The sequence below is a fragment of the Triturus cristatus genome, chromosome 12 (genome assembly GCF_964204655.1).
Source record: "Triturus cristatus chromosome 12, aTriCri1.1, whole genome shotgun sequence".
Classification (NCBI taxonomy): domain Eukaryota; kingdom Metazoa; phylum Chordata; class Amphibia; order Caudata; family Salamandridae; genus Triturus; species Triturus cristatus.
Window position 1 is genome coordinate 22,284,327 of NC_140595.1, and position 24,430 is coordinate 22,308,756.

A 24,430-nucleotide genomic window follows, 5' to 3' on the forward strand; every position below is an offset into this window, starting at 1 on the left:
AATCACTGTGGCTGCCTTGCCAGGGAATATGTCTTAGTGGTCATTTTCTGTACCGAGCCATCTTCCTAGGTACTCACATTACGGAAGATAGAAACTGAGGAACATGTAGATGATGAAGTAGAACTTGGACAGCAATAGTGGACAATTTGCTTTAAAACATGTAACACTTTTCACTACAGCAAATTTCACTCAATAGATTAAGAAACTGGGTACCGTCTCCCCTGTAGTAATACCCAATTCTAGTTTATTTGAAAGGGGTTGAGGAGGATTTCGCAAAAGAAAAAATGCTTGCATATATTTAATTTCCCCTTTCTTTCCAATTTCCCCGCATAAATAAATACAAATCTCTTTAACTCTACCTCAAGTGTATCCTGACTGAAGGCTTCGTGCGCAGCTCCGCTCGCCTCGGGACGTGAGGCCGCCTTCCCTCCAGCAGGGGGCGCGCAGACGCCCTTCACAGTCCGGCCGCGGAGGAGCCAATGATGCGGCAGAGCACGCCCGGCCCCGCCACGGAGAGGGAAGTTTGAAACACACGGACCGGGGCCAGGACTGGGGGCGGAGATGGCGCCGGAGGCCGCGAGCTGACAAGAGGGCCGAGGCCTGGAGCGTCGCACCCTCCCCAGACTCCCACACCATGGGCGGCCCGGGGCGGCTGCTGGCCCGGAGGCTGTGCGAGGCGCTGGAGAACGAGGACGCCGAGTAAGAAGCGAGGCCACCGCGCGCCGGCATCCGTGAGGGGAGGCTCACGCCGCAGCGCGCGCTATCGAGCCAACGGCGTCACTGGCGGCGCGCGGCAGCCGAAGGGGTGCGCTGCTTGAGGGGAAACATACGGGGACCTGGCCGCGCGCAGGGGTTTGGCGCGTGACGTGCGTCCGAGCTGCGCCACAGGTGCGGTCAGTCACCTCAGCACGAGTGGGCACGGCTGGTCATTCGGACGGGGGTTAAAACAGGCGGATTATTTGTAGTCTCTCGTGACCTGCTCCTGTGTTTTAAGGGGTTGTATAGAACCCGGCACCTGCCCAGACATACCCCGGGCTCTGCCCTTATTACAGACATGCCAAACTTCCCGATTCAGGCGGGAGACTACCGATTTCAAGGCTAGACTCCCGGCTACGATTCAAGCATCCAGAAACCGATTCCTCGGGGTTTCAGCTGACAGGGCTTGTTGGTATTGTGTAACGTGCTAATTCTTCCAGCAATAGTCAGAGTGGAGATGCAGGGGCTCTAGATGGGGTGAAAAACCAACAAAGCCTCATTAACAAGCGAATGGTCTTTTAAAGACCTGTGAAATAGAGGGGGGCTGTGTGTGTGTGCCCGGGAGCTGTTTCAGCCCGGGCTGCAACACACATTGGGGGGGGGTGGGTGTTGGTGTATGCACTGCCAGCAACCTGCCAGGCCAGTGCACAACACTTGCATCACCCTCTCTCTGCCTGTCATTGCTCTCCATGCTTCCGAAAGGTAAGAAAACAAGCATTTACAATGCAATGGTCTCGGCATTGGTAAAGTTAGAGCTATTGGCATTGCTCTTGACATTGTTTTTGTTTATGTTTTTGTTTTTAACCCCTTGCATGCCCGCCCCTTTCCCCGCCCAGTGCCGCGCTTTTTATTAGCGGGCGGAGTTCATGACGAGCTGGACTCGTCATGGGCACAGCGCCACCGCAGCCCATGACGAGTCCAGCTCGTCATGGGCACTGAAGGGGTTAAAACATTTAAAGAAACGGCATTGTCATGAGCAATGCCAATAGCTCTAACTTTAACAATGCCGAGACCGTTGCATTGTAAATGCTTTTTTTTGTTTATGTTTTTAAAACATTTAAAGAAACGGCATTGTTATTTATAATGTCAATAGCTTAATCACTCTCCAAAGCGAGATTTATTATGCGAGCATTATTTGGGAAGTTTGGCAAATCCATAAATATGAGGAAAACGCTGCAGCAGCGCAAAATGCCAGTGGGCCAGACTAATATGCATGATTAGTATTTGGATCCCATGCCCATTCCTTCTTTGTCCTCTCTGCTGGAACTGCTGCCTGAAGTGTCAAATTTTATTAATACTAAACAAAAATCGCACTACCGTGCCAGGGCCAGACTTGGCGTTGATAATGATTGTTTGAAAAGGGAACTTTGAAAGGATACGAACTTGACCAATTCTGGTTTCAAAATATAAGAGAACACTGTAGAGGCATGCGTCTACCGACTGTTATATATACATCAGATTGGTCGCACACTGCTACACCTACCAGTCGTGTTCCCCCAATGAAAATGGTCCCTGAAGGTCAGCATCGGCGGATACACCTATGCTCAAGAGTGCGTGCAAGTATGGGTGGCGTGTGCCATCCCTGGAAACGTGTTTCGAGGTAGTTGCCTCTCGTCAGCAGGGAGTAGGAAAATGAGAGTGGGGTTGCTGTGTAAGCTGCTAAAAACATAATCAGGTCTAGTACCTCTCTTAGCGCGCAGGTGCGTAACCATGAGTCCGTCGACTCCACCGGCTCAAGGGAGCCTGAATATAAAGTTACATCAGATTGGTCGCACACTGCTACACCTACCAGTCGTGTTCCCCCAATGAAAATGGTCCCTGAAGGTCAGCGTCGGCGGATACACCTATGCTCAAGAGTGCGTGCAAGTATGCGTGGCGTGTGCGACCAATCTGGTTTAACTTTATATTCAGGCTCCCTTGAGCCGGTGGAGTCGACGGACTCATGGTTACGCACCTGCGCGCTACGAGAGGTACTAGACCTGATAACGATTCTAGCAGCTTACACAGCAACCCCACACATTTTCCTACTCCCTGCTGACGAGAGGCAACTACCTCGAAACACGTGTCCAGGGATGGCACACGCCACGCATACTTGCATTCACACTCGAGCATAGGTGTATCCGCCGACGCTGACCTTCAGGGACCATTTTCATTGGGGGAACACGCCTGGTAGGTGTAGCAGTGTGCGACCAATCTGGTTTAACTTTATATTCAGGCTCCCTTGAGCCGGTGGAGTCGACGGACTCATGGTTACGCACCTGCGCGCTACGAGAGGTACTAGACCTGATAACGATTTTAGCAGCTTACACAGCAACCCCACACATTTTCCTACTCCCTGCTGACGAGAGGCAACTACCTCGAAACACGTGTCCAGGGATGGCACACGCCACGCATACTTGCATTCACACTCGAGCATAGGTGTATCCGCCGACGCTGACCTTCAGGGACCATTTTCATTGGGGGAACACGCCTGGTAGGTGTAGCAGTGTGCGACCAATCTGGTTCGACTGTTATATATAATTTGGGATATATTTCTTAATCTGTCGAGTTCAGCCACTGCATGTTTATATTGTTTTTTTTTTTTTTTTCTCGTTTTTTTTTGTCCTCATTTTGCCCTCGGAAGGTCACATAAGAGCATTAGGAGAGAGAAAATGAACCGTACTGTCACAGATGAACTGGTAGTGCCATCATGAACCAGAATGGTACTCAATATAGTTCATACTCTCCAAGGATGCGCCTCAAGACACCAACCATAGAGAGCAATATAGCTGCTAATAAATGCCCAATACAAAATCTGGAAAATCCTGATTTTGAGTAAGTTTAGGGAGGAGAGCCGACCAAGCAGCGTTAATCATTGGACAGTGAAAAAAAAAAAAGGGGACGCCTAGGCCCAATTCAAAAGGCGCCAAAAGTCTCGTTTTTCAGGGTTACCCGATCTTGCTAGGTCAATTTTTGAGGTTTGCAGAACTGACATACGCCAATCTAGCAAGGTGGGAGGTAAAGGATCCTTCCATTTTCTACAGATCTCTCTCCTTGCTAATAAAATGCAATAAAAGAGGAGTTTTTTAACCGGACCTTGGACTTCCAGTGATGTTCCGAATATAGCAAGCAATGCGTTAATTGAGATTTGATACCCCAAAGATGTTGACAAGAGAGTACTGATGGAGTCCCAAAAAGGTAGCAAAAATGAACATTCATAGAACATGTGTAAGTCCGAGGCTGCAAGCAGCCCACACTTAGGGCATGCCACAGTGGAGTCAGTAGAAAATTTCGATAAACGCTGTGGTGAATAATACGCCCTGTGTAGCGTAAAAAGATGGTTCCTACGCAGCCATGCCGGCTTCACTGTGTCCCACAAGATCTTAAAAGAGGAATACCAAATATTCTCAAGGTCTTTTCCGGAAAAGGAGGAGCTCCATAAAGACTCCAGTAAGACAAACTCCCCATCAACCTCTTCTAATAGCATATTATACCAGAGCGAAATCTCCTTAGGTGCTGGGGGTTTGTCCATCATCAGGGTTAGTATGCTGCTGTCTCCTCCCAATTGGAATCTACTCCTAATCAAGCTCTCAGTATGGGCCCAACTCACTATCTGTAGGTATTTAAATCTTGAAAGACCCCGCCCCACTCTGGCTGATAGATTGTCCCAAGATAACAACATACCATCGAAAAAAAGATCGCCCCATACCTCCAGTCCAGCCTCTCTCAAGGGTGTTGCCAAGCTGTCGAGGAGCCATGCCGGACTACCCGGCGAGTCCCACAGTGGCGACCTACTTGTGAAATAACCTACTTTTAATGCTCCTCTTAATTTGACCCATGTCTTTATGAAACCCAACAAGATCTTCAGCTTAATTTTTAAAAAAAACTTAGGATCCCCAAATTTAAACAAAAAACCCTGCTGGCCTACTCCCTCTCCTCTCAGTAAGGCAGCAAACATGCTACCTACTCCCACATTTGTCGGCATCCTGAGCAGCATCCTTGAATGGGAGAGTTGGAAAGCCCATGCGTATAGTTGTAGGTCAGGTGCTGCCAGACCCCCTTTTTCTCTACGGCGCCTAATTTTTTTCCATGCTATCCGAGGTATGTGATCGTTCCAAATAAAAGAACTAATGTGGCCTTGCAACTTTGTTAAAATAGAGGGCTCAAAGTATAATGGAACAGTATTGAACAGAAAGGAGATTTTAGGTAAAATAAACATCTTGACCAGATTAGCTCTACCCAGGATGGAGAGAGGGAGTAGAGACCAAGACCTCATGAGCTTTCTACAATCTTTCGCCACGATGTCAAGGTTCAACTGCACAATTTTATCTATATCCTTAACTATGGTGAGTCCTAGATAACGCATAGAGTGGCTTAGCCGAGCCCCTGCCACTGGCTCAGCCCCATTCCACATCATCATCTCCGTTTTTGATGCATTAACATGTTTATATTGTTGTCTATTTTTGAAACTCAGGAGCAGTAACATTGTCGTGGTGTCACTAGGGCTTCAAGTGGATTCTTTCTCAATATTATATACAAGCCACAGTTACTGCTAATTTATCTTATGCAACTAACAACGATTGACACAAAAATGTAATACACACGTCCAAAACAAACTCTGAAAATGCCTCCTGCTCAATTTCTACATTATAAAATATACTTTCAGGTAGAAAGTCAACAGGTCAATGTAGTTTCTTCATATTATTGTACAAGACAGATTTTTTATAATAGACGAGTAAACAAAAATTATGCGACTTTACCTTGCAAATGAAACCGTGAAAACAAAACACCAAGCAAGACTTTACAAATTTGTTAGGAGCAAATTTCTAAGTATGATAAAAAAAATGCAATTAAAAGAGAGTCAAGGTCAATGTTTGTTGATAAAAGCATAAAAAAAGAAAACTTTTCTTCAAACGACAAGGGAATACGTGCTCAACGGACTGAGTATGGGAAGGTATAGTTGTATATACGATTTGCAAAAAGGATAAACAACGTATAAATGGATTATAGGAAAGAAAACTACAGATTAGGGGCAAATATTCACACACAGTTTCAATTACTTACCCTTTGATTCACTGACACGGAATCCTTCGAATTGTAAAAAGATGGCCTCGCCCTAAAACCAAGCGGCTGTCTGGACGAAGGCTTTACTGTGGCGCGAAGGAGTTACTCGGGTATGGAATGCGCGAGCCCTTCAAGAAATTACACGCAAGGCAGAATTTGCACAAATTTGACTACGACTCTTTCAGAATTTCTGCAAAAAAGTCCCGTCTACTTCCAAAAGTGCATTCATTATAAACGAGAAGTAAATCCTGCTGGATACAGTCCGGTGTCTCCCTCGAGCTCAGTTCCTGGAGTGATGTTCTGAACTTAAAACACACACACGCTCTTTCCCCAGGACATCCTGAGTGCGCACAATGGCAAGGCACAACAATCCGCGCGCACCTGCGTTTGTCGCCTGAGGCGTCCGAACGTAAGGGCGGGGTTGGGGGGAATAGGGGGTTGATCTGCCTGCGATCCCAGCCAAGTGGCCCCCTGCCGGAGTACATGTCCGGGATCTCAGTCCAGAAACAACACATACGAGTGAGTATTTCGGCTCTCTGCTGAAATCTGCGAGACAACGGGTGATCCTCAAATCAATGGGCACTGAGATCTCAATGTTATGTTATGTTATGTTACTCCGCACTTTTTGAGCGCACGGCTACCCCAGAAGGGTGTCCCGGCGCTTTGGCAAAGTGACCCAGAGAAACACGAAACCAAAGGGAAAGACCTACTACCGTCACACTAGGTTACTTAGTAAAAAGCAGAGTTTTCAACTCCTTCCTAAAAGCCAGAAGATTATTCGCTTTCCGAAGGGAAAGTGGGAGCTCGTTCCACAGACAGGCTGTCACAAACTGGAAGGAGCGGCCTCCCATCCGAACACGTTTGACCACCGGCACCTCCGTTTTAGCCAGGTCCGCTGACCTCAGCAGCCTCCGCGGCACATAGAAGACGATACGCTTCCTCAGGTAGTGAGGGCCAATCGCATGAAGGGCCTTGAATGCCAGAGAGAGGAGCTTGAATCTAATTCTCCCCAAAATTGGGAGCCAGTGCAGCCTAGCCAAAAGCGCAGAGGCACTAGCTCTCCTAGACAACCCATAAATAGCTCTGGCCGCCGAGTTCTGGACAATCTGCAGTTTAGATAACAAATACTTAGGTAGGCCTGCAAAAAGAGCATTTGCATAATCCAGGCGGGAGCCCACAAGCGCCTGGACTACCTTCCTACGATACTGCAGTGAAAGTAGGGGAAGAAATTTCTTAAGCATCTTAAGGATGCTGAAACATTTCCCTGCTAATCCCAGGATGTGTGGACGAAAAGATAGAACATCGTCAAACACCACTCCGAGATTTTTTACCTGGGAAGATGGTTTCTCTGGGGGGGACATGTCCTGGGGCCACCATGACTTCCAGCCCGGATCAGGGGCACAGCCGAAAAAGAGCAGCTCAGATTTATCTGAGTTGCATTTCAGGCTGTGCCGCTGGAACCACGCAAAGACTGCACTCAGGCAGTCCTTAATTCTGCCGCCGCTAAAGGCCTCTCCCTTCCTGCAAGTGAACAAGAGCTGGGTGTCATCAGCATATGAGATGACCCGGGCGCCTCCGCTACCTCCGCAAGAGGGGCCATGTATATGTTAAAGATGGTGGGGCTCAGGATAGAGCCCTGAGGCACCCCCACCTCCAGCGGAAGCATTTCGGCCGAGAATGGTGGGGCCCAGATCACCTGTCGACGGTCGGCAAGAAAGGATTGAAACCAATCCAACACCGTCCCTCGCAGACCGATCTCCCTAAGTCTTGAGAGAAGGCCTGCGTGTGGGACGGTGTCGAATGCCGCCGATAGGTCCAACATAACCAACATAGCCTTTCCCCCATGATCGAGCGTCTCCCTGATGGCGTCGGTGACCTCAACCAGAGCCGTCTCCGTGCTGTAATTCGCACGAAAGCCGGACTGGGAGTCATGCAGCAGTTTGTTGTTCTCAATAAAGGTGGTCAGAGTATGCTGAACATGTTTCTCCAACACCTTCGCCAGAGCAGGGAGGAGGGAGATTGGTCTGTAGTTAGCGCATTGCAGGGGGTCGAGCAGAGGCTTTTTGATCAGCGGCAGAATAAGTGCGTGTTTCCATTGGCGTGGAACCACCCCTGAGCTCAATGAAAGATTAAGCAGGGGGTTCAGCAGACCGTTCACCGCCGGAGCCACCTTACCCAAGCATTTCGCCGGACAGACATCCAACGGCGAACCAGATTGTAGCCTGGATAGCAGCTCAAGCGATGTCTCACAGGACAGCAGGGGAAAAGCAGACAATAAGGGCCCAGTTTCAGCCTGCAAGGGCGCTGAATAAGTCAACTTGTCCCCTGACACCACGTCCACTGATTGAAAATCCGCCGTTGGAAAAGTGGCCTGAATCTTTGTGATCTTAGTCACAAAAAAATCAGCGAGCTGTTTGATCCATTCCTCCGAGTGAGAATGGACCGGGGTCCCTACTGCCGGGTTGACAAACTCCTTCACAACCCTAAAGAGTTCCCGGCTCATATTATCCGCTTTATCAATTCTCAGCTCCAAATAGTTCTTTTTAGCTGCGACAATCTGTTTATAATAGGATTTTATCGCACCACGGTAATTCATTCGCTCCACAAGATCGTACTTGCGCCGCCACTGCCTTTCCAACTTTTTGCAGTCTTGTCGCATTGTACGTAGAGCGGACGAGAACCATGGAGCAGAATTGAGATGAGCTGTTCTAGCAAGCTTCAGAGGGGCCAACTCCTCAAATCTTGCCTGCATCCAGTTCTGGACCAGGATGAGATCCGTTTCCAGAACCCCTGTCACTGGACACGGATATTTGCCGAGAGCCTCGGATAGCATATCTGCAGACACAAGATGGTAGGCTCTAAAATGCCGGGGACCTTCCTCTCGATCCCTTTGACTACGCTTGGATTCAAGCACCAAGTCAAAATTTATCAGATAATGATCTGACCAAAGGACCGGGAGTGGAGGGGACACCTCAATAGGTTTGGAAGCAAAGATCACATCTAATGTGTGGCCTTTCACGTGAGTGGGGCTATGGATAAAAGGGGCTAGCCCTAACATCTCTGTAATCTCGCGGAGTTTAATAGCCTCCGGATCCGTAAGGCAGTCCATATGCAAGTTTAAGTCGCCCAATAGCAGGCAGTGCGCCGAACGCATACAAGGTACAGACAAGGCCGACTGTAGATCCTCAAAAAAGGATCCAATGGGTCCAGGGGGTCTATAAAGGAGAATACCAGTACAGGCCTGGGACGCCGATAGATGGAGTGTAAAGCCTAATGCTTCACATCCGGCAATGCTGTCCACCACAAAGGAGGAACAGTCAAAGACCTTGTCCACTACCAGAGCCACCCCGCCGCCTCGTCCCTCAGTTCTATCCCTCCGTAAGATGGAATAATTAGGAGGGATAGCACAGGCGATGTCGGGTTCAGAGCCCACACCCAGCCAAGTCTCAGTTAAAAATAAACAAGAGATCTTGGAGTGCGCGAGTAGATCCCATATATCCGAAGTATGGCCTTGAGTTAGGCACCGTTGCCTTTGCACCTTTTTGCACTCGACGCTTGAGTGCTTTGAAGTGTTCTGAGGCCTGAGGTTTACCATGGAGGCTTTATACCGGACTCAGGGAATTACCCAGTGATGCAATCTTCGGGCGAGGAAGCAATCAGAGACCGTTTATTGTGCTGCGAACGCGACTCAGGCTGCCCCTTTCCCCGGGTCATTACGGTACTGCTGGTCTCTAATCAATCCTAATGCGATGGCAATTGGAGTCCCTGGTGAAGCCTTCTCGGGTTTCCTGTAATGGCTCTACCACATTTCGTGGACCCTCTCCTTTAACCTGAGATGCGAGGGGGGCAGACCCTTCCCCGCTCCTGATTACTTCAAGATGTGGGGGCTGCAGCGGACAGAAGGAGGGAGACACGCGGCGAGCAAGATCATTGACATGTGACCAAAGAAACTGAGAGAGTGAAGGGTTAAAACAAATGGGAGAAGAAAGAAAACGGAAAGGGAAAAAAGGTTTTAAAAAAAACCGAATGGATTCAATGAAAACAAACAAGAAGGAATATGGAAAAGTGTGAAGTACACTGTGCGAGTCCTAAAAAAACACGAGGGCACCGAAAGACACCACCGCCTTTCTCCGAGGCAGCAGAAATGCCTCGGAGAAAGGGAGCGTTCTTTTCGGATTCGGGGGCGTGTTTTGCTATTGTCTCCTCCCTGAGACTTTTCGCAAAAAACACGCCCCCCGATCCGAAAAGGACGGGGCATGATTGGAGTGACGGGACCTCTTCTCCAATGGCTGGCCAGCATTTACGAGGCCAGCCAATGGAGAACAGGGGAGAAGAGGGGCAGGTTCAAGCCCCTCTTCTCCCAAGTCATTATCTCTCGCGAGCGAGACTGCGCAAGCGCAGCCTTCGCTAGCCGAGACCTAAAAACGTGCATTTGCGTTTCAAATGTCTGATCCTGCAGCAGCACACTTCCAAGACCCATACATGACAGTAACCCGATTCAAGGCCCCATTCTCCTGATTTTTCCTAAAAAACAATCTCCCACTTTGCTCTTCTGAAATGTTGGCATGTAGGTTATTATACCTACTTCCACAGGTCTTAGTTCTGCCTCTCATCGAGATGACATGGCAGTAGCGTTGCTTAGAGATCTTTCTTCTTTCACCTGTTATCGGTGGCTACCACGGTTTCGGATGGCTTGTGTGTGATGTCTCTATGGTGCGTCTGAGTGACTGTCTCCTGTCTAATGTGACACTTGGAGTGAATCTTCCTCAAGCATTAGTAGAGCGAGTTTGAGGGCCCCTTTCAGTTTTCTGTCAGTGTTCTGCATCCAGGCATACTGCAGACCAATGAACACAAGCCTAAAGTAAGCCAGACCTAGTGGCACTGCCAATGGTTATTAGCAGAATCCGATCAATGAGCAACCACATTGATTTTGCTACGAATAATTTCAATCAAAAGTGTTTACGTTCTGAAAATATGATCAGTGAATTAATTTCAGGTCTGTGCAAGGGGCAGTGGCCCTCAGAATGTCTCAATAACTCCGGGTCTCCCCTTCACATTTCATTTCAGTTATTGTCCTCAATCAAAGTTTCAAGCAGACCCCTGTTACAAAGAAAATTTTTTGGAAGGAGACATTTTTTTTTACAGAAAGTTCACAGTTGTACAATTCCAAGTTGTAAACAGACCCCTGTTGCAAGGAATATATTGAAAGGGGAAAGCTTGCGCAAAGAGTTCTCAATTTTGTAGTTCCAATCAAAATGCACGAGAACAGCCGACACGTGTTTCGTCACATCCAGTGACTTCCTCAAGGCTTTCAAGATAAGCAATGATATCTGCGACTATATCCAATCCTGCTTTAGTAACGTTACTGATTAGAATAGTGGAGGCCCGCGTCGCACATCGGCCCAAGCAGGTATCCCGAATATGGATGCGACTTTTGATAAATACAGGACTTGAGTGGCTTGTATATTTCCAAGCACCACATACTGAGACGCGCAATAGCTTACGGTACCCAACAAACATTGGAGGGAAAAGGATTTGGGTCTCCACTAGTGAAATACGTCTTTTTGGACACCATCTACATGGACTTACTATAAATCCTGCTTCTTCATTTATGAAGTGGAAATGTAGCTCAAAAAAGTTTTATAGTAAGTCCATGTAGATGGTGTCCAAAAAGACGTATTTCACTAGTGGAGACCCAAATCCTTTTCCCTCCAATGTTTGTTGGGTACCGTAAGCTATTGCGCGTCTCAGTATGTGGTGCTTGGAAATATACAAGCCACTCTCAAGTCCTGTATTTATCAAAAGTCGCATCCATATTCGGGATACCTGCTTGGGCCGATGTGCGACGCGGGCCTCCACTATTCTAATCAGTAACGTTACTAAAGCAGGATTGGATATAGTCGCAGATATCATTGCTTATCTTGAAATCCTTGAGGAAGTCACTGGATGTGACGAAACGCGTGTCGGCTGTTCTCGTGCATCTTGATTGAAACTACAAAATTGATAACTCTTTGCGCAAGCTTTCCCCTTTCAATATATTGCTTGCAACAGGGGTCTGTTTATGTTTACAACTTGGAATTGTACAACTGTGAAATTATGTACAAAAAAATTTCTCCTTCCAAAAAATGTTTTTTGTAACAGGGGTCTGCTTGTAACTTTGATTTAATTATCTTTGTTTCATGAGTAAAGAATTGAGAAATGTATTTATGCTGTCTGACCAGTGATATATTAATGACAGAGTTTGCTATGGAAAAAGCTTATTAAAGCAATATATGAGAAAAGATGTAACTTGAGTGCCGGGGTATAATCAGTTTTCAACTTTACAGGGCAGTTTACTAATGATTTTCACTGAGTGCTGCATCTTCTGAAATTATGAGTTGCTTGACATCAAGAATTTTCCCTTGATATAAAAAAAATAGCATCCTAAAACTATAAAGAAATATGGCTGCTCTTTGGTAGATTACAAAGTGGCTTAAAACAAATAAGCCCCTCTCCCTCAGTTATCACCTGAAAGCTGGTAAGAGGCCAAATTGGATATATTTATTGTATCGTTCCACAGAGCTTTATGCAAGTTTAGCTGAAACAACAATTGACTTTTTTAGGTTATGTTATTAGCGTCTGCACAGTGTTTACTCCGCCAGTAGTAGGAGCCTTGGTACCATCAGTTGACCAGACCACCTTACACCTCTTCCAGAGGTATGTGTCCCCTGAAATGGTCTTTGCTTGTTGGACATCTGTCTCAAGTTTGGGTGGCAATATCTAAATAAGTACACTATATGGGTGTATGCAATAGTGCAAGTGTTTACTGTGCACAATCTGTTCAAATTAAGTTGAAGGAAAATTAAAGTATACCTACTAGCTGTTGCTGAACGCACCACGTGAAACGGATGCTAAAACACATCTTTTCCCTCTAAAATTGTGTGCAACATGTATGTTTTTATATTTAGTGTAAGAACAAAACCACAACAAATAAAAGTAGAGATGTGTGGCCCTTGGCCCATTTTTAACGTCTTGTGTGTTATGCTCAAGGCACTGTAATTATGCGACTCTGCAGTCGTGGTGTGTGGCACATGTTCTCGCACGGTGAAAGACCCTTCACAAAGGTTGGCTTGTCATCAAGTTGTTTATTGCTGCATTTGGTTGTTAAACTGGTAAAAATGAGGTAAAATCTTTGCTCAGACAATGATCCCATGAGTTAAAATAACTATCACAAAGTGTGTCACATTATACCGCATAATTTACCTTTTCCCGCCTCTTCATTTAGTAAACCCTGCCTCATAATTTGGGCCTCCCTTGCCACATACTTTCACTGGCCCTGGTTAAGATGCACACAACAACGACAGGAACTTGTATATTGAAACATTGCTTTGTACAACTAACTAGAACAAGCGAATGCAGAGCATAGAGTCTGAAGTATAAAACTGCAAAACTACTTATTGGGACAGAAGGTATAGGAGGCAGTCCAGGTATTGCGGCTGTGTATATATGTTCTTTATACAGTGACATCAAACGTTGCCACTGTAGGCTCCAAAAATGCCCCTTTGAGAACAGAAAAGTTCCCCTGTAGAGCAAATGTGTGGGTGGTCAAGGCTGATGGTGGGCAAGTGTTTGGCGTGTTGCATCTCTTGAATTCCTCGCTTGACAAGGTCTCAGCTTCTTTGTTCACTTCTCACTAGAAATTCTCAATATCCAGTTTTAGGGGTATTGTCAAATACAAAGTGAAGTAGTTTGTGGTTTTTGGTGTATTTTCAAGCAATATTGGCCAAAGTACCATATGTCTAATTGTGACTCTACTACAGCCCTTCAAGCAGCATTTCTCTTTGTATAATATCACAGTTTTATTTCTAGTTGTGGAAGAGGAGGGAATGGCAGACCTACTGGATTAATATAGCGCTGACAAAGCTGTAGTTGTTTGTATCAGGCTATTTTTAGCACCATTTGTTGGAATATGTTGTCTTTTCAACCTAGTATGCCCAATCCGCTGCAGGAAAAAAAAACACCATAAGACTCGGCATAACATTTATTTTTAAAGAATAGGATGAAAACATGGTAAGGAAGATAATACCATTGGTTAATCAAACATAATGAAAAATAACCTAAAAGAAGTCATTCTTTTTGTCATAATATTTCTTAATCAACATCAAGGGAATATTGAGATAAGTGTCGCTAACAGGAGTGGAGTGCTTTTTGAAGTTTTTGATGAAATTATTTGATTAGGTGTCCATCTTGCAATTGAGATGTGTGAAAGCTGTTAAAAAAAAAAATAGGTGTTAAGGTTCTCATTGAAAGGAAACTGGCTCTTTGAGGTAAATGAACTGTTAGGCGTAGCAGGTGTGAATGGTGACACAATACCTTTGACGAATGTGTGACTACAGGGACATGTCCAGCACTCCTTACATGTAGCCTGTTGGCTTAACATTGCAGGGAACCAAGAGGGGGACCCTACTGGAACACGGTCAACAGTGTCCTTCTGCTTACCATATATATGTTGCATGTTTATTTGTTGTCCTGACTAAGTCTAGTTAGGTTTTCTGGCATCTTTTCACTGACCGTGTTACAGGGCAAAAGTAAGCTAGTCCCGAGGAAAGCCCTGTGCTCTATGGCCATCACATTTTAGGGCTTAAACATGTTAACATAGACCGGGTTTATAATCATTTTCACTGTAGACGTCCCCGTTATATAATTGTAATCATACCAGGAACAACGGTAATAAAGGGACAGCTATGTGTTCCGTGGGATTTTTTTATGTTAAAGACCCCACAGGATAGTATCCCAAGTTCCACCTGAAATATGTTCAAGCCCATCTTGGTGTTTAGGTACTAAGATGCAACCCGATGATGAAGCATGACAACAGTCGGGTCTGTGAGGGTCTAACAAACAACATTAAGGTCTTGTTAGATGGTTAGGGTCAAGCTTCACTTGGTTTTGTGAGTAATCCCGGTTTGGATACCGGGAAGGTGATTGAATACATAGCATACTTTTTGATAAAGGAAACATGCACAGAGTGAAATTTACTTAAAAAAATGTGCGATGGTCTATTGATATGTATTTGTCATATCTAAGCAATACCTAACAACCTGTAACTGATTCTTTAAAAAAAAAAAAAAAATTATAAACTTTATTTTTGAGTTTACAAATTACAAATACCATAAAAAGATACATTTGGCATCAAATCAATGTATGTAGGCATATTATTGACATTATCAATGGCTTATAGGGCAAAAGGTGGCATCCGGGAGGGAGATGCACAGTGGGGAAAGGAGAAAATCATTTACAATCATATCACAGTGAGGGAAGAATCCGGGCACCTGTCACTGATTCTAGATAACCTTTTACTCATCTAACAATGTTTCTATTTGCAGAGATGTGGAGGCACTGTTAAAAGGGGGAGCTGATCCCAACCTTCTTTTACCTGAGGGAATTGCTCCGGTCCACCTGGCTTCGGGAAAGGAGCGAGAGAGTGCACTGCGCTGCTTGAACCTGGTCCTCCAGCAGGGCGGAAACCCAAACACAAGGTACTTTTTTCAGTTGTACCTCTTCATAATTGTTGTTAAACCAAAACGAGTCTGAAAGGCCCCCTTCCTGCTGGGTTGCACAGTGAAGCATATGCCACATAATTTGGTAGTGTGATTTCACAGATAAGCCAAAAACGAATTGGGGCTGTCAACAATAAACATTATAGTATTGTAGCGGTGGTGGTGAAAAAGCACATAGGCAATGCACTTTGCCTTCTTTCTCAAAGCTTGTAACTGGGTTTTGTTTGTTTTGTGTTGGTAAGGTGAGTGGATAAATTGAAGTTTGTCTCTAAACCTCTACACAGGTCCCTCCCAACCTTGTGGACAAAGCAACGTGAAGTGGCTGGAAGGAGACTTGCTTGTGCTATAAAACATACCTATAATAGTTGAATCTAGTCCACAAGGGTTCTTTTAAGATGCAGTTTTTTAGGAAGGTAATTTGATAAGTGTACAGGTTTGCAGTGTTATTTTTCTGACAAATGTTGCCAACTAGAGTATGATCCTTTCAGGTTTGATTTAGAGTCCCTCATACCTTCTCCGGCCCAGCTCACACCTTCAAAGTACTCCTTGTTTACAAAACAATGGGTGGGTTTCCAGTGTAGGGCCTCAGAAGATGCCAAGCAGTCAGAACGTTTATGAAACTAATCAGACTTGATTTGCAGTATCTGATTTACTTCAGAGGTAGGTTGCTGGTCTTCTCTTGAGCCACCATGGCTTTCAAGTCACTCACTTTCAGTGTACCTGAAGCCTGTACCTTCCTCAGAGAAGGGTTTGTGTTTACCAGGCAGGTTGGACTTCTGAGACATAATTGGCTGAAACAGTGTGAAAAAGTATGAGCACATATCATTTTGTTAGATCAGTTTGAATGTAGACGCCACAAAACAGATATGGAACATTGAGCCAGGATAGCAGGCTACCTAATAATGTCTCGGGTGAAATCTTACCTTTATATTTTTGTTTTCCAGATCCGTTGATGGACTGACACCTTTGCATGTAGCAGCCTCTTGGGGCTGTTCCAAGTGCCTGAAACTTTTGTTGAAGAAAGGAGGCGACCCCACGCTTGAAGATCAGGTTTGTATAAGTTCTTGTCCTCCCCAGTTGTCCACAGCCATGGTTTATCAGTGTTCACTTTGAGTATCCGTATGCGGTCTTTATTGTACTCATGTTCCTAGTACGGATGTTCCTATCCAAACTGCTTGTTTTCTATTTACCTAATAATAACTGCTCATAATTTAGTGTTTGGCCAGCTACTCACCCTGTGACTGCAGAATCTTGAAGGAAATGAATGTTCTTTCTGCAAATGAAGGAGAATAGAACTTACTGGAGCTGGATTGCGATTCAATGCCAGATCCTCGGTGCGTAGCAGGAGAATGCGTTGTTTTGTCGTCTTTTTCCTGCGCTTCATTGCATCCAGTTTTGAAGTGTTGGTGCCACAAGTGTTAGGGATACCACTGGAGATGTTGGTCTTGTTAGCCAGGTTTGTTGTGGTACTTGAAGTTATCACCTTGTAGTCAAAAAGGCAGACTTAAAAGGTGATGGGGCTTGGGGGGGACAGAGGAGCTTTTTGTAAGTTGGGATAATTCTATCAGACATTTTAAATTGTATATATGTAACAGTATTGTAGAAAGTGAACCTACTAATAGAGGCCATAAGTACTTTCTTCATGACTGGCAGCACTGTGGCAGATGGTATTTAGAAAGAGTGGTGTAAGGGCAGGTGGCTCACCTTTATAGAAGCTCATTGCTTCCTTCGAAATGTGTTGGACAACAGTCCTGAAAACAAACTTCAGGAGGTGACAGTAGATGGAAGACAATTATTGGTTGCCTTGTTTGCATTGTGGATTTTAAAGCTTGGGATGGTGTCAAGGTGGAGAACCAGGAATTTGGAGCTGGTGGGTAGTTGTGGCAAAAAGCCATTAAGAATCATTTCATAGAACTAACCTTTCACCAAATGTTCATGCTTGCTAGACCACGTTTGGTGGGCCACAGGGTAAATGAGCTACTGGGCTCCAACCGTGGTGCTTGAGGTAGTTTACCGCTGATGTCTTGGGGTTCATCCTACTATGGATCTGAAAACTGCTCTAAGTACAACCTCTTCAGCACTTAAATATAAAGGTAGAGAGGGCAAGCAGACACAGGCTCCTCCTGGAAGTAGCGTGGGTTGGGGGCACAGCAATTAAGTCCAGCATACAGGATGGTACACCTGATCACAGCTCTCTTGTGAGTGTTAGATCCCTTAGCGCCCCATCCCCAAAACCCCTTTGTGCTCTCACTTACACGGGTGACCCAAGTTTGATCTGTCCGTTAGAAAAATTATGGTATAACCAATGAAAAGGCTAAGGAGCAGTTTACGTTTCGCCGCAAGTCAAATGTGCCGTCACACTGTTTACTCAAATTCTCTGTGTTGTAGGTAGGAAATCAGTCTGTAGTCCTTTGCACCTCCTTCCACTTGATCTCAGCATCTCCGTACCACTGCATGAAACGCGTGGTAATGTAAATGCAGCCCTCCTCGGGATGATGTGTGCATGTTTGTGGACTTTTGCTGTACTTCATTGGAACTGCAAAGAGACAGGGAGACCCTCTGCAGCATGGGTCAATCATGGATTCACATGTTCAAATAGTCTGCTTCTCTAGGTGCTTTTCAGGCCAGGCTGGTCTTCATTTTCTGGACAGACTCCTCCTTCAGGGCCAGCCAGATGTGTCCCTCTCTCAGCAGGCAGGCTTTTCTCATTGGACCAAAGCCCGCAGTGCTCAGTGATGTCACTTGGAGACCAAGGTAACATATGGAGCATTTCACAAAAGCTTCCTTGCCAGAGATCTGCAGGACAGCTGCATGGGGAGCCAAACATTGTCCTGGAAATGCTGTATCCGCAGTAAACATAGAAAATGTATTGTATCGAAACATTTGTGTTGCTCTTAACTCCTTAGAAGGCAGTGAAGGACCTCCATTTTTAAGTCTCGGCTAGACAGAGCATGCGCTGCCATGTAGAGTATGTTGTATTCAATATGTGGGCTTCAGCCCGCCTATAGGCTTCCCGTTTGCTGGCACAACATCGTCTCTTTCATATTCTTTCTGCCCATATCTCCGTGGCATGCATGCGTCATGCCTCTTCCTGTGTTTACAACAAACAAATGATGGACGGAATGCTGACAATGCAGACATTCTCCCCCAGTCAAGAGATCTGGGTTAAATCCATCGTTCTTTTGCCCACTACGCCACCCCAGTTCAGACATGGCCATATGCAAATCAGTCTTGACCCTGTGCCTCATGGGAACAGTCCAGCCCGAACTGCCAAGCCATGTCTTCCCTGGACCGGAATCAAGCATCCTAGGACCGGTTTCTGGCTATCAGCCGACATCAGCCAGGATAGCTTGACTCCAGTGGCGTAGTGAGCACGGGTCCCACGTCTGGGAATACCCATCCCACTTAGGGCGAAAAGCGTTACAACAAACAAATGATGGACGGAATGCTGACAATGCAGACATTCTCCCCCAGTCAAGAGATCTGGGTTAAATCCATCGTTCTTTTGCCCACTACGCCACCCCAGTTCAGACATGGCCATATGCAAATCAGTCTTGACCCTGTGCCTCATGGGAACAGTCCAGCCCGAACTGCCAAGCCATGTCTTCCCTGGACCGGAATCAAGCATCCTAGGACCGGTTTCTGGCTATCAGCCGTCATCAGCCAGGATAGCTTGACTCCAGTGGCGTAGTGAGCACGGGTCCCACGTCTGGGAATACCCATCCCACTTAGGGCGAACAGCGTTACAACAAACAAATGATGGACGGAATGCTGACAATGCAGACATTCTCCCCAAGTCAAGAGATCTGGGTTAAATCCATCGTTCTTTTGCCCACTACGCCAACCCAGTTCAGACATGGCCATATGCAAATCAGTCTTGACCCTGTGCCTCATGGGAACAGTCCAGCCCGAACTGCCAAGCCATGTCTTCCCTGGACCGGAATCAAGCATCCTAGGACCGGTTTCTGGCTATCAGCCGTCATCAGCCAGGATAGCTTGACTCCAGTGGCGTAGTGAGCACGGGTCCCACGTCTGGGAATACCCATCCCACTTAGGGCGAAATGCGTTACAACAAACAAATGATGGACGGAATGCTGACAATGCAGACATTCTCCCCCAGTCAAGAGATCTGGGTTAAATCCATCGTTCTTTTGCCCACTACGCCACCCCAGTTCAGACATGGCCATATGCAAATCAGTCTTGACCCTGTGCCTCATGGGAACAGTCCAGCCCGAACTGCCAAGCCATGTCTTCCCTGGACCGGAATCAAGCATCCTAGGACCGGTTTCTGGCTATCAGCCGTCATCAGCCAGGATAGCTTGACTCCAGTGGCGTAGTGAGCACGGGTCCCACGTCTGGGAATACCCATCCCACTTACGGCGAAAAGCGTTACAACAAACAAATGATGGACGGAATGCTGACAATGCAGACATTCTCCCCCAGTCAAGAGATCTGGCCATGTCTAAACTGGGGTGGTGTAGTGGGCAAAAGAACGATGGATTTAACCCAGATCTCTTGACTGGGGGAGAATGTTTGCATTGTCAGCATTCCGTCCATCATTTGTTTGTTGTAACGCTTTTCGCCCTAAGTGGGATGGGTATTCCCAGACGTGGGACCCGTGCTCACTACGCCACTGGAGTCAAGCTATCCTCGCTGATGACGGCTGATAGCCAGAAACCGGTCCTAGGATGCTTGATTCCGGTCCAGGGAAGACATGGCTTGGCAGTTCGGGCTGGACTGTTCCCATGAGGCACAGGGTCAAGACTGATTTGCATATGGCCATGTCTAAACTGGGGTGGTGTAGTGGGCAAAAGAACGATGGATTTAACCCAGATCTCTTGACTGGGGGAGAATGTTTGCATTCTCAGCATTCCGTCCATCATTTGTTTGTTGTAACGCTTTTCGCCCCAAGTGGGATGGGTATTCCCAGACGTGTTACCCGTGCTCACTACGCCACTGGAGTCAAGCTATCCTGGCTGATGACGGCTGATAGCCAGAAACCGGTCCTAGGATGCTTGATTCCGGTCCAGGGAAGACATGGCTTGGCAGTTCGGGCTGGACTGTTCCCATGAGGCACAGGGTCAAGACTGATTTGCATATGGCCATGTCTAAACTGGGGTGGTGTAGTGGGCAAAAGAACGATGGATTTAACCCAGATCTCTTGACTGGGGGAGAATGTTTGCATTGTCAGCATTCCGTCCATCATTTGTTTGTTGTAACGCTTTTCGCCCTAAGTGGGATGGGTATTCCCAGACGTGGGACCCGTGCTCACTACGCCACTGGAGTCAAGCTATCCTGGCTGATGACGGCTGATAGCCAGAAACCGGTCCTAGGATGCTTGATTCCGGTCCAGGGAAGACATGGCTTGGCAGTTCGGGCTGGACTGTTCCCATGAGGCACAGGGTCAAGACTGATTTGCATATGGCCATGTCTAAACTGGGGTGGTGTAGTGGGCAAAAGAACGATGGATTTAACCCAGATCTCTTGACTGGGGGAGAATGTTTGCATTGTCAGCATTCCGTCCATCATTTGTTTGTTGTAACGTCTTCCTGTGTTTAGCCCTCCCCAAGAGCATGGACCAATTACTACTATCCATCCACTGTTCCCATAGTCCGAGTGGGACGGGTATGCCCAGACGTGGGTCCCATGCTCTCCATGCCACTGAAGTCAAGCTATCCTGGCTGATGAGGGCTGAAAGCCCGAAACCGGTCCTAGGATGCTTGTTTGCAGTCCAGAGAGGACCTGGCCTGGCAGTTCGGGCTGGACTGTACCCATAAGGCACAGGGTCAAGACTGATTTGCATGTGGCTGGGTCCAAACTGGAATGGCATGGTAAGCAAAAAAAGATGGATTTAGGCTCAGATATCTGTACTGGGGTGAATGTATGACATTGTTCTGCATTCTGTCCATCAATTGTTCTTTTTCCCATTTTTAGGAACTGTTTTAGGAGCCAATTTTTTTTTTTTGATAAAGAACGCCTCACACAAGCGCTTATGTTTTCACACACTCCGAGTGAAAGCTTGCACGCCACATAAAGCGAAATGAGCTGAATCCCTGACTTCCACATCGGCAATACTTTTCCTCAAAGAAGCCCAACACTCCCCCACTGTACCCTTGACCATACCCAAGCTCTGCATTTCTGGTCTTCCCTCCAAGCGACAGTTGCTAACCACTGACGTCACTTCCACAGCCATAGGTTCCGAGACATCTGGGCTCTCAGGACAAGCTTGCCTACAGCACCCCTTTGTAAAGTACACAAACTGAGATAAAACAAGAATAGCAATTAAAATGGAATACATGTTGCAACTATTAGGTAATTAATGTTGAGACATTTAAAATGGTTTTTGTTTTATTTTTTATAATTGTTTACAACTTTTTTTTATAGCAATTCAACTGCTAGCACCAAAGTTGTTAATGATCTTTCATATTTACTTTTTGTGATCAATGTTGTTCCCCATTCCTGATAAGAAGATGGCTCCCTCAAATGCATACTATCCCAGCTATTGACTGATCTTCCTTCTCAGTGTTGTCCTTTGTCTCTAATGACTTTGCATAATGTTGCTGCTTCAGTCCTGAGCTATGACATGTCGTACACATATGGTTTCAATGCATTTTCTCATGGGAGTTGTAGTTTGCCAAGGGCTTGTTTGAATGTTAAGCAGCTTTTACCAGAGTTCCTGAGCCGGCGTTCCTCGCGTGGAGACAAAGTATTGTTGCTTTAGATATTCACGTGTCAGTGAGTAGAGACCGTAATATGAAGAGAAATGGGGAACAAGAAAAAGAGAAAGAAGCCAAGGTAAGTACAACATGTATGTGGTGCTTTATTCTCCTGTGTGCGCGCTGCATTACTACACTTGCTGTTAATGTCTGAGCTGCATTAAGAGCAAACAGAGTAGGGAATTCTAATAACTTTGCTGGCCAGCTGTCTCATTTTATGTCACACTGTCTGTTTTTGGGGTGTCTTCATCACCCAGCTGGTGCACAATGCCAAATATCCTGACTTTTTACTCCTCACACATAAAGATGTCAAGAACGACTATTGAGGAGGTAGTGACACATGGAAATTGACCGGGAAGTCTTGGGATGCTGCCCATCAGACCCTGCATCCTGTGAACATGAGGTGTGAGGTAGAGGGACCAGTTTTTGCTTAAGAGTTAAGTAAGACGAAGGGCCTGCAGCACAAAAGGTGCAAGTGACAGTGCAGTTTAGAAGCATGGGTACCCTTTGTAGTCGTTATTCGAAGAGTACTTACACCTGCAGTGCTGAAGCAGTCGTAATAATGCAATTAAGGTACTGTGGAATCCAAGACTAGCTTTGGAGTCCCTTTTAAGGTCTCGGCTAGACAGCACATGTGCTCTCTCAAAGATACTGTTGTATTCAATGTGTGGGCTTCAGCCCTCCCATAGGCTTTCCATTTTCTGGCTCCATCATCGCTTGCATATTCTTTCTCCCCCCCCCTTGTTCATGGTGGGCACGCGTCATGCCTCCTTCTGTGTTTTGCACTCCCAGAGAGCATTGACCAATTGGTACTTTCCATCCATTGTTCCCATTTTAGGAACTGTTTTAGGAACAACTTTTTTCTTTTGTAAAGAGCACTTCTCGCGAACCTTATGTTTTTACGCGCTCCGAGCGTCATTGCTGTAAACAGGCCTATAAGTCTTGTTCTTCTCTCGTCAGATTTGCTTTGCAGTCAAACACCAAGGTCAAATGTTAGACGCTGTTTTCCGAGGGAGCCTCTTAACTCTTGAATTGACCCGCTGGTTCCTTGCTCGAGATGGGTACTGAACAACAGTCATTTTTATGACGAACATTCACAATTGCCACTGCTTCCAGACATCCCCCATTCAGTGGGCAACAGCCAAGATAAATAACCCGTTTGCTTATTAGCCTGTTCACAAATGGTAGGAATTTTTATGCCGGTTTCACAAGTAGCATGGGCCTCGCTTAAAGACCTTCCGATTCTTAAGTAATTGCTTTGATTCCTAAAAGTGTGCAAACCTTGGAAGAAGAACCCTCAAATGAATGAGGCGGCCACTTCTGCAACAGATATTGTTGTTAATTCTGAGGCGGTTGGCTTCATATTTTGCGGAGCAGGATATTAACTTTCGACCCAATACAAGGCGTCATCAGGTAGTAGAGCCAACCTTATCTCTGCAAGTACAACCCTTCAGCTTGTCAGTCAGTATAAACGTTTTCGATTGGCTCCCTTTGCATTCAGTTTTTGAACTACCTTTTAAGACTTGTAAGCAAAACAGAAGGTATTCGATATTTTAGACCAGTGGCCGAGGGAAACAAGGTAAGTTTGTAGTTCGGGACTCTTGTTTACATTCCAGTGTGGTTGTTGGTATTTGTGGCTGCATGGAATATGTGAAAATATGGCCATGACACGCAAAATGTTATTACCGAGGGTATAGTATAGTAGTGTGTACTCTGTAACCTTTTGGTCTAAGGTGATTGTTTTCCCTTTGTTTTTCTCTATTAGTGCTCCCTCGTTGTGTTTTTTAAATAAATATACTTTACTACCAATTCTTAATTTATTCTCCCTTTTTTTAGTCTTTCCAATACATTGCCAGCGCCATTGGTTTCATCCAGGGATTTAAAAGTATTGTTGTGTACTGCGAACCTGCCCTTTATTTTCAGAACCCCGAGTACCATCACTTCTAGACAGAGTTGCAATACTTTCATTTGGAGAGTGATGCCACTTTTCAGAAGCAAGGAATTTTTCTAGGCCAGGATACCTGCATTTTTTCCATTTGAAGCACTGGTTTCAACTACTGGTTTGAACTAACAAAGTGCCCTGGTTCCAGTACTTCCTCAACTCATTACTTGCGCTACAACTTGCCAAACCTTGCAGCTCCATGCTCTTGACAGACCTGGTCCTTTAAACCCACATTCGAAACAAGAGAATCTCAACACCCCTCACTCTATAGAATCCCCTCTTGAACTTCCAACCCAATGGCTTCCCATGTGCCTTTGCACAAAAAGACTCACAAAGGCATGTCCTGCCTGCACTCCAAAATCCTGTGCACCCCTGCTCTCCCTCTTACCCTCCACTATCACTCTTGCTTGGCTTCGTTCTCTCTTCTCATCCCATCG

General features: G+C 46.0%; 2 protein-coding genes across 2 annotated transcripts in view; one reads left to right on the forward strand and one right to left on the reverse strand.

Moving 5' to 3' along the window:
- The window catches only part of USHBP1 (USH1 protein network component harmonin binding protein 1), a 291,429-nt gene extending 290,973 nt beyond the window's left edge, over window positions 1–456 (reverse strand). Inside the window, exon 1 of the mRNA XM_085638300.1 lies at window positions 360–456. The gene's annotated coding sequence lies outside the window, so the exon portion shown is untranslated. The remainder of the gene's footprint in view (window positions 1–359) is intronic.
- Window positions 457–482: 26 nt separating this feature from the next.
- ANKLE1 (ankyrin repeat and LEM domain containing 1) overlaps window positions 483–24,430 on the forward strand; it is a 40,163-nt gene continuing 16,215 nt past the window's right edge. Inside the window, exons 1-3 of the mRNA XM_085638298.1 lie at window positions 483–699; window positions 15,162–15,314; window positions 16,280–16,385. Of these exons, the coding sequence (XP_085494424.1) occupies window positions 635–699; window positions 15,162–15,314; window positions 16,280–16,385 (324 nt within the window). The 5' untranslated portion in view covers window positions 483–634. The remainder of the gene's footprint in view (window positions 700–15,161; window positions 15,315–16,279; window positions 16,386–24,430) is intronic.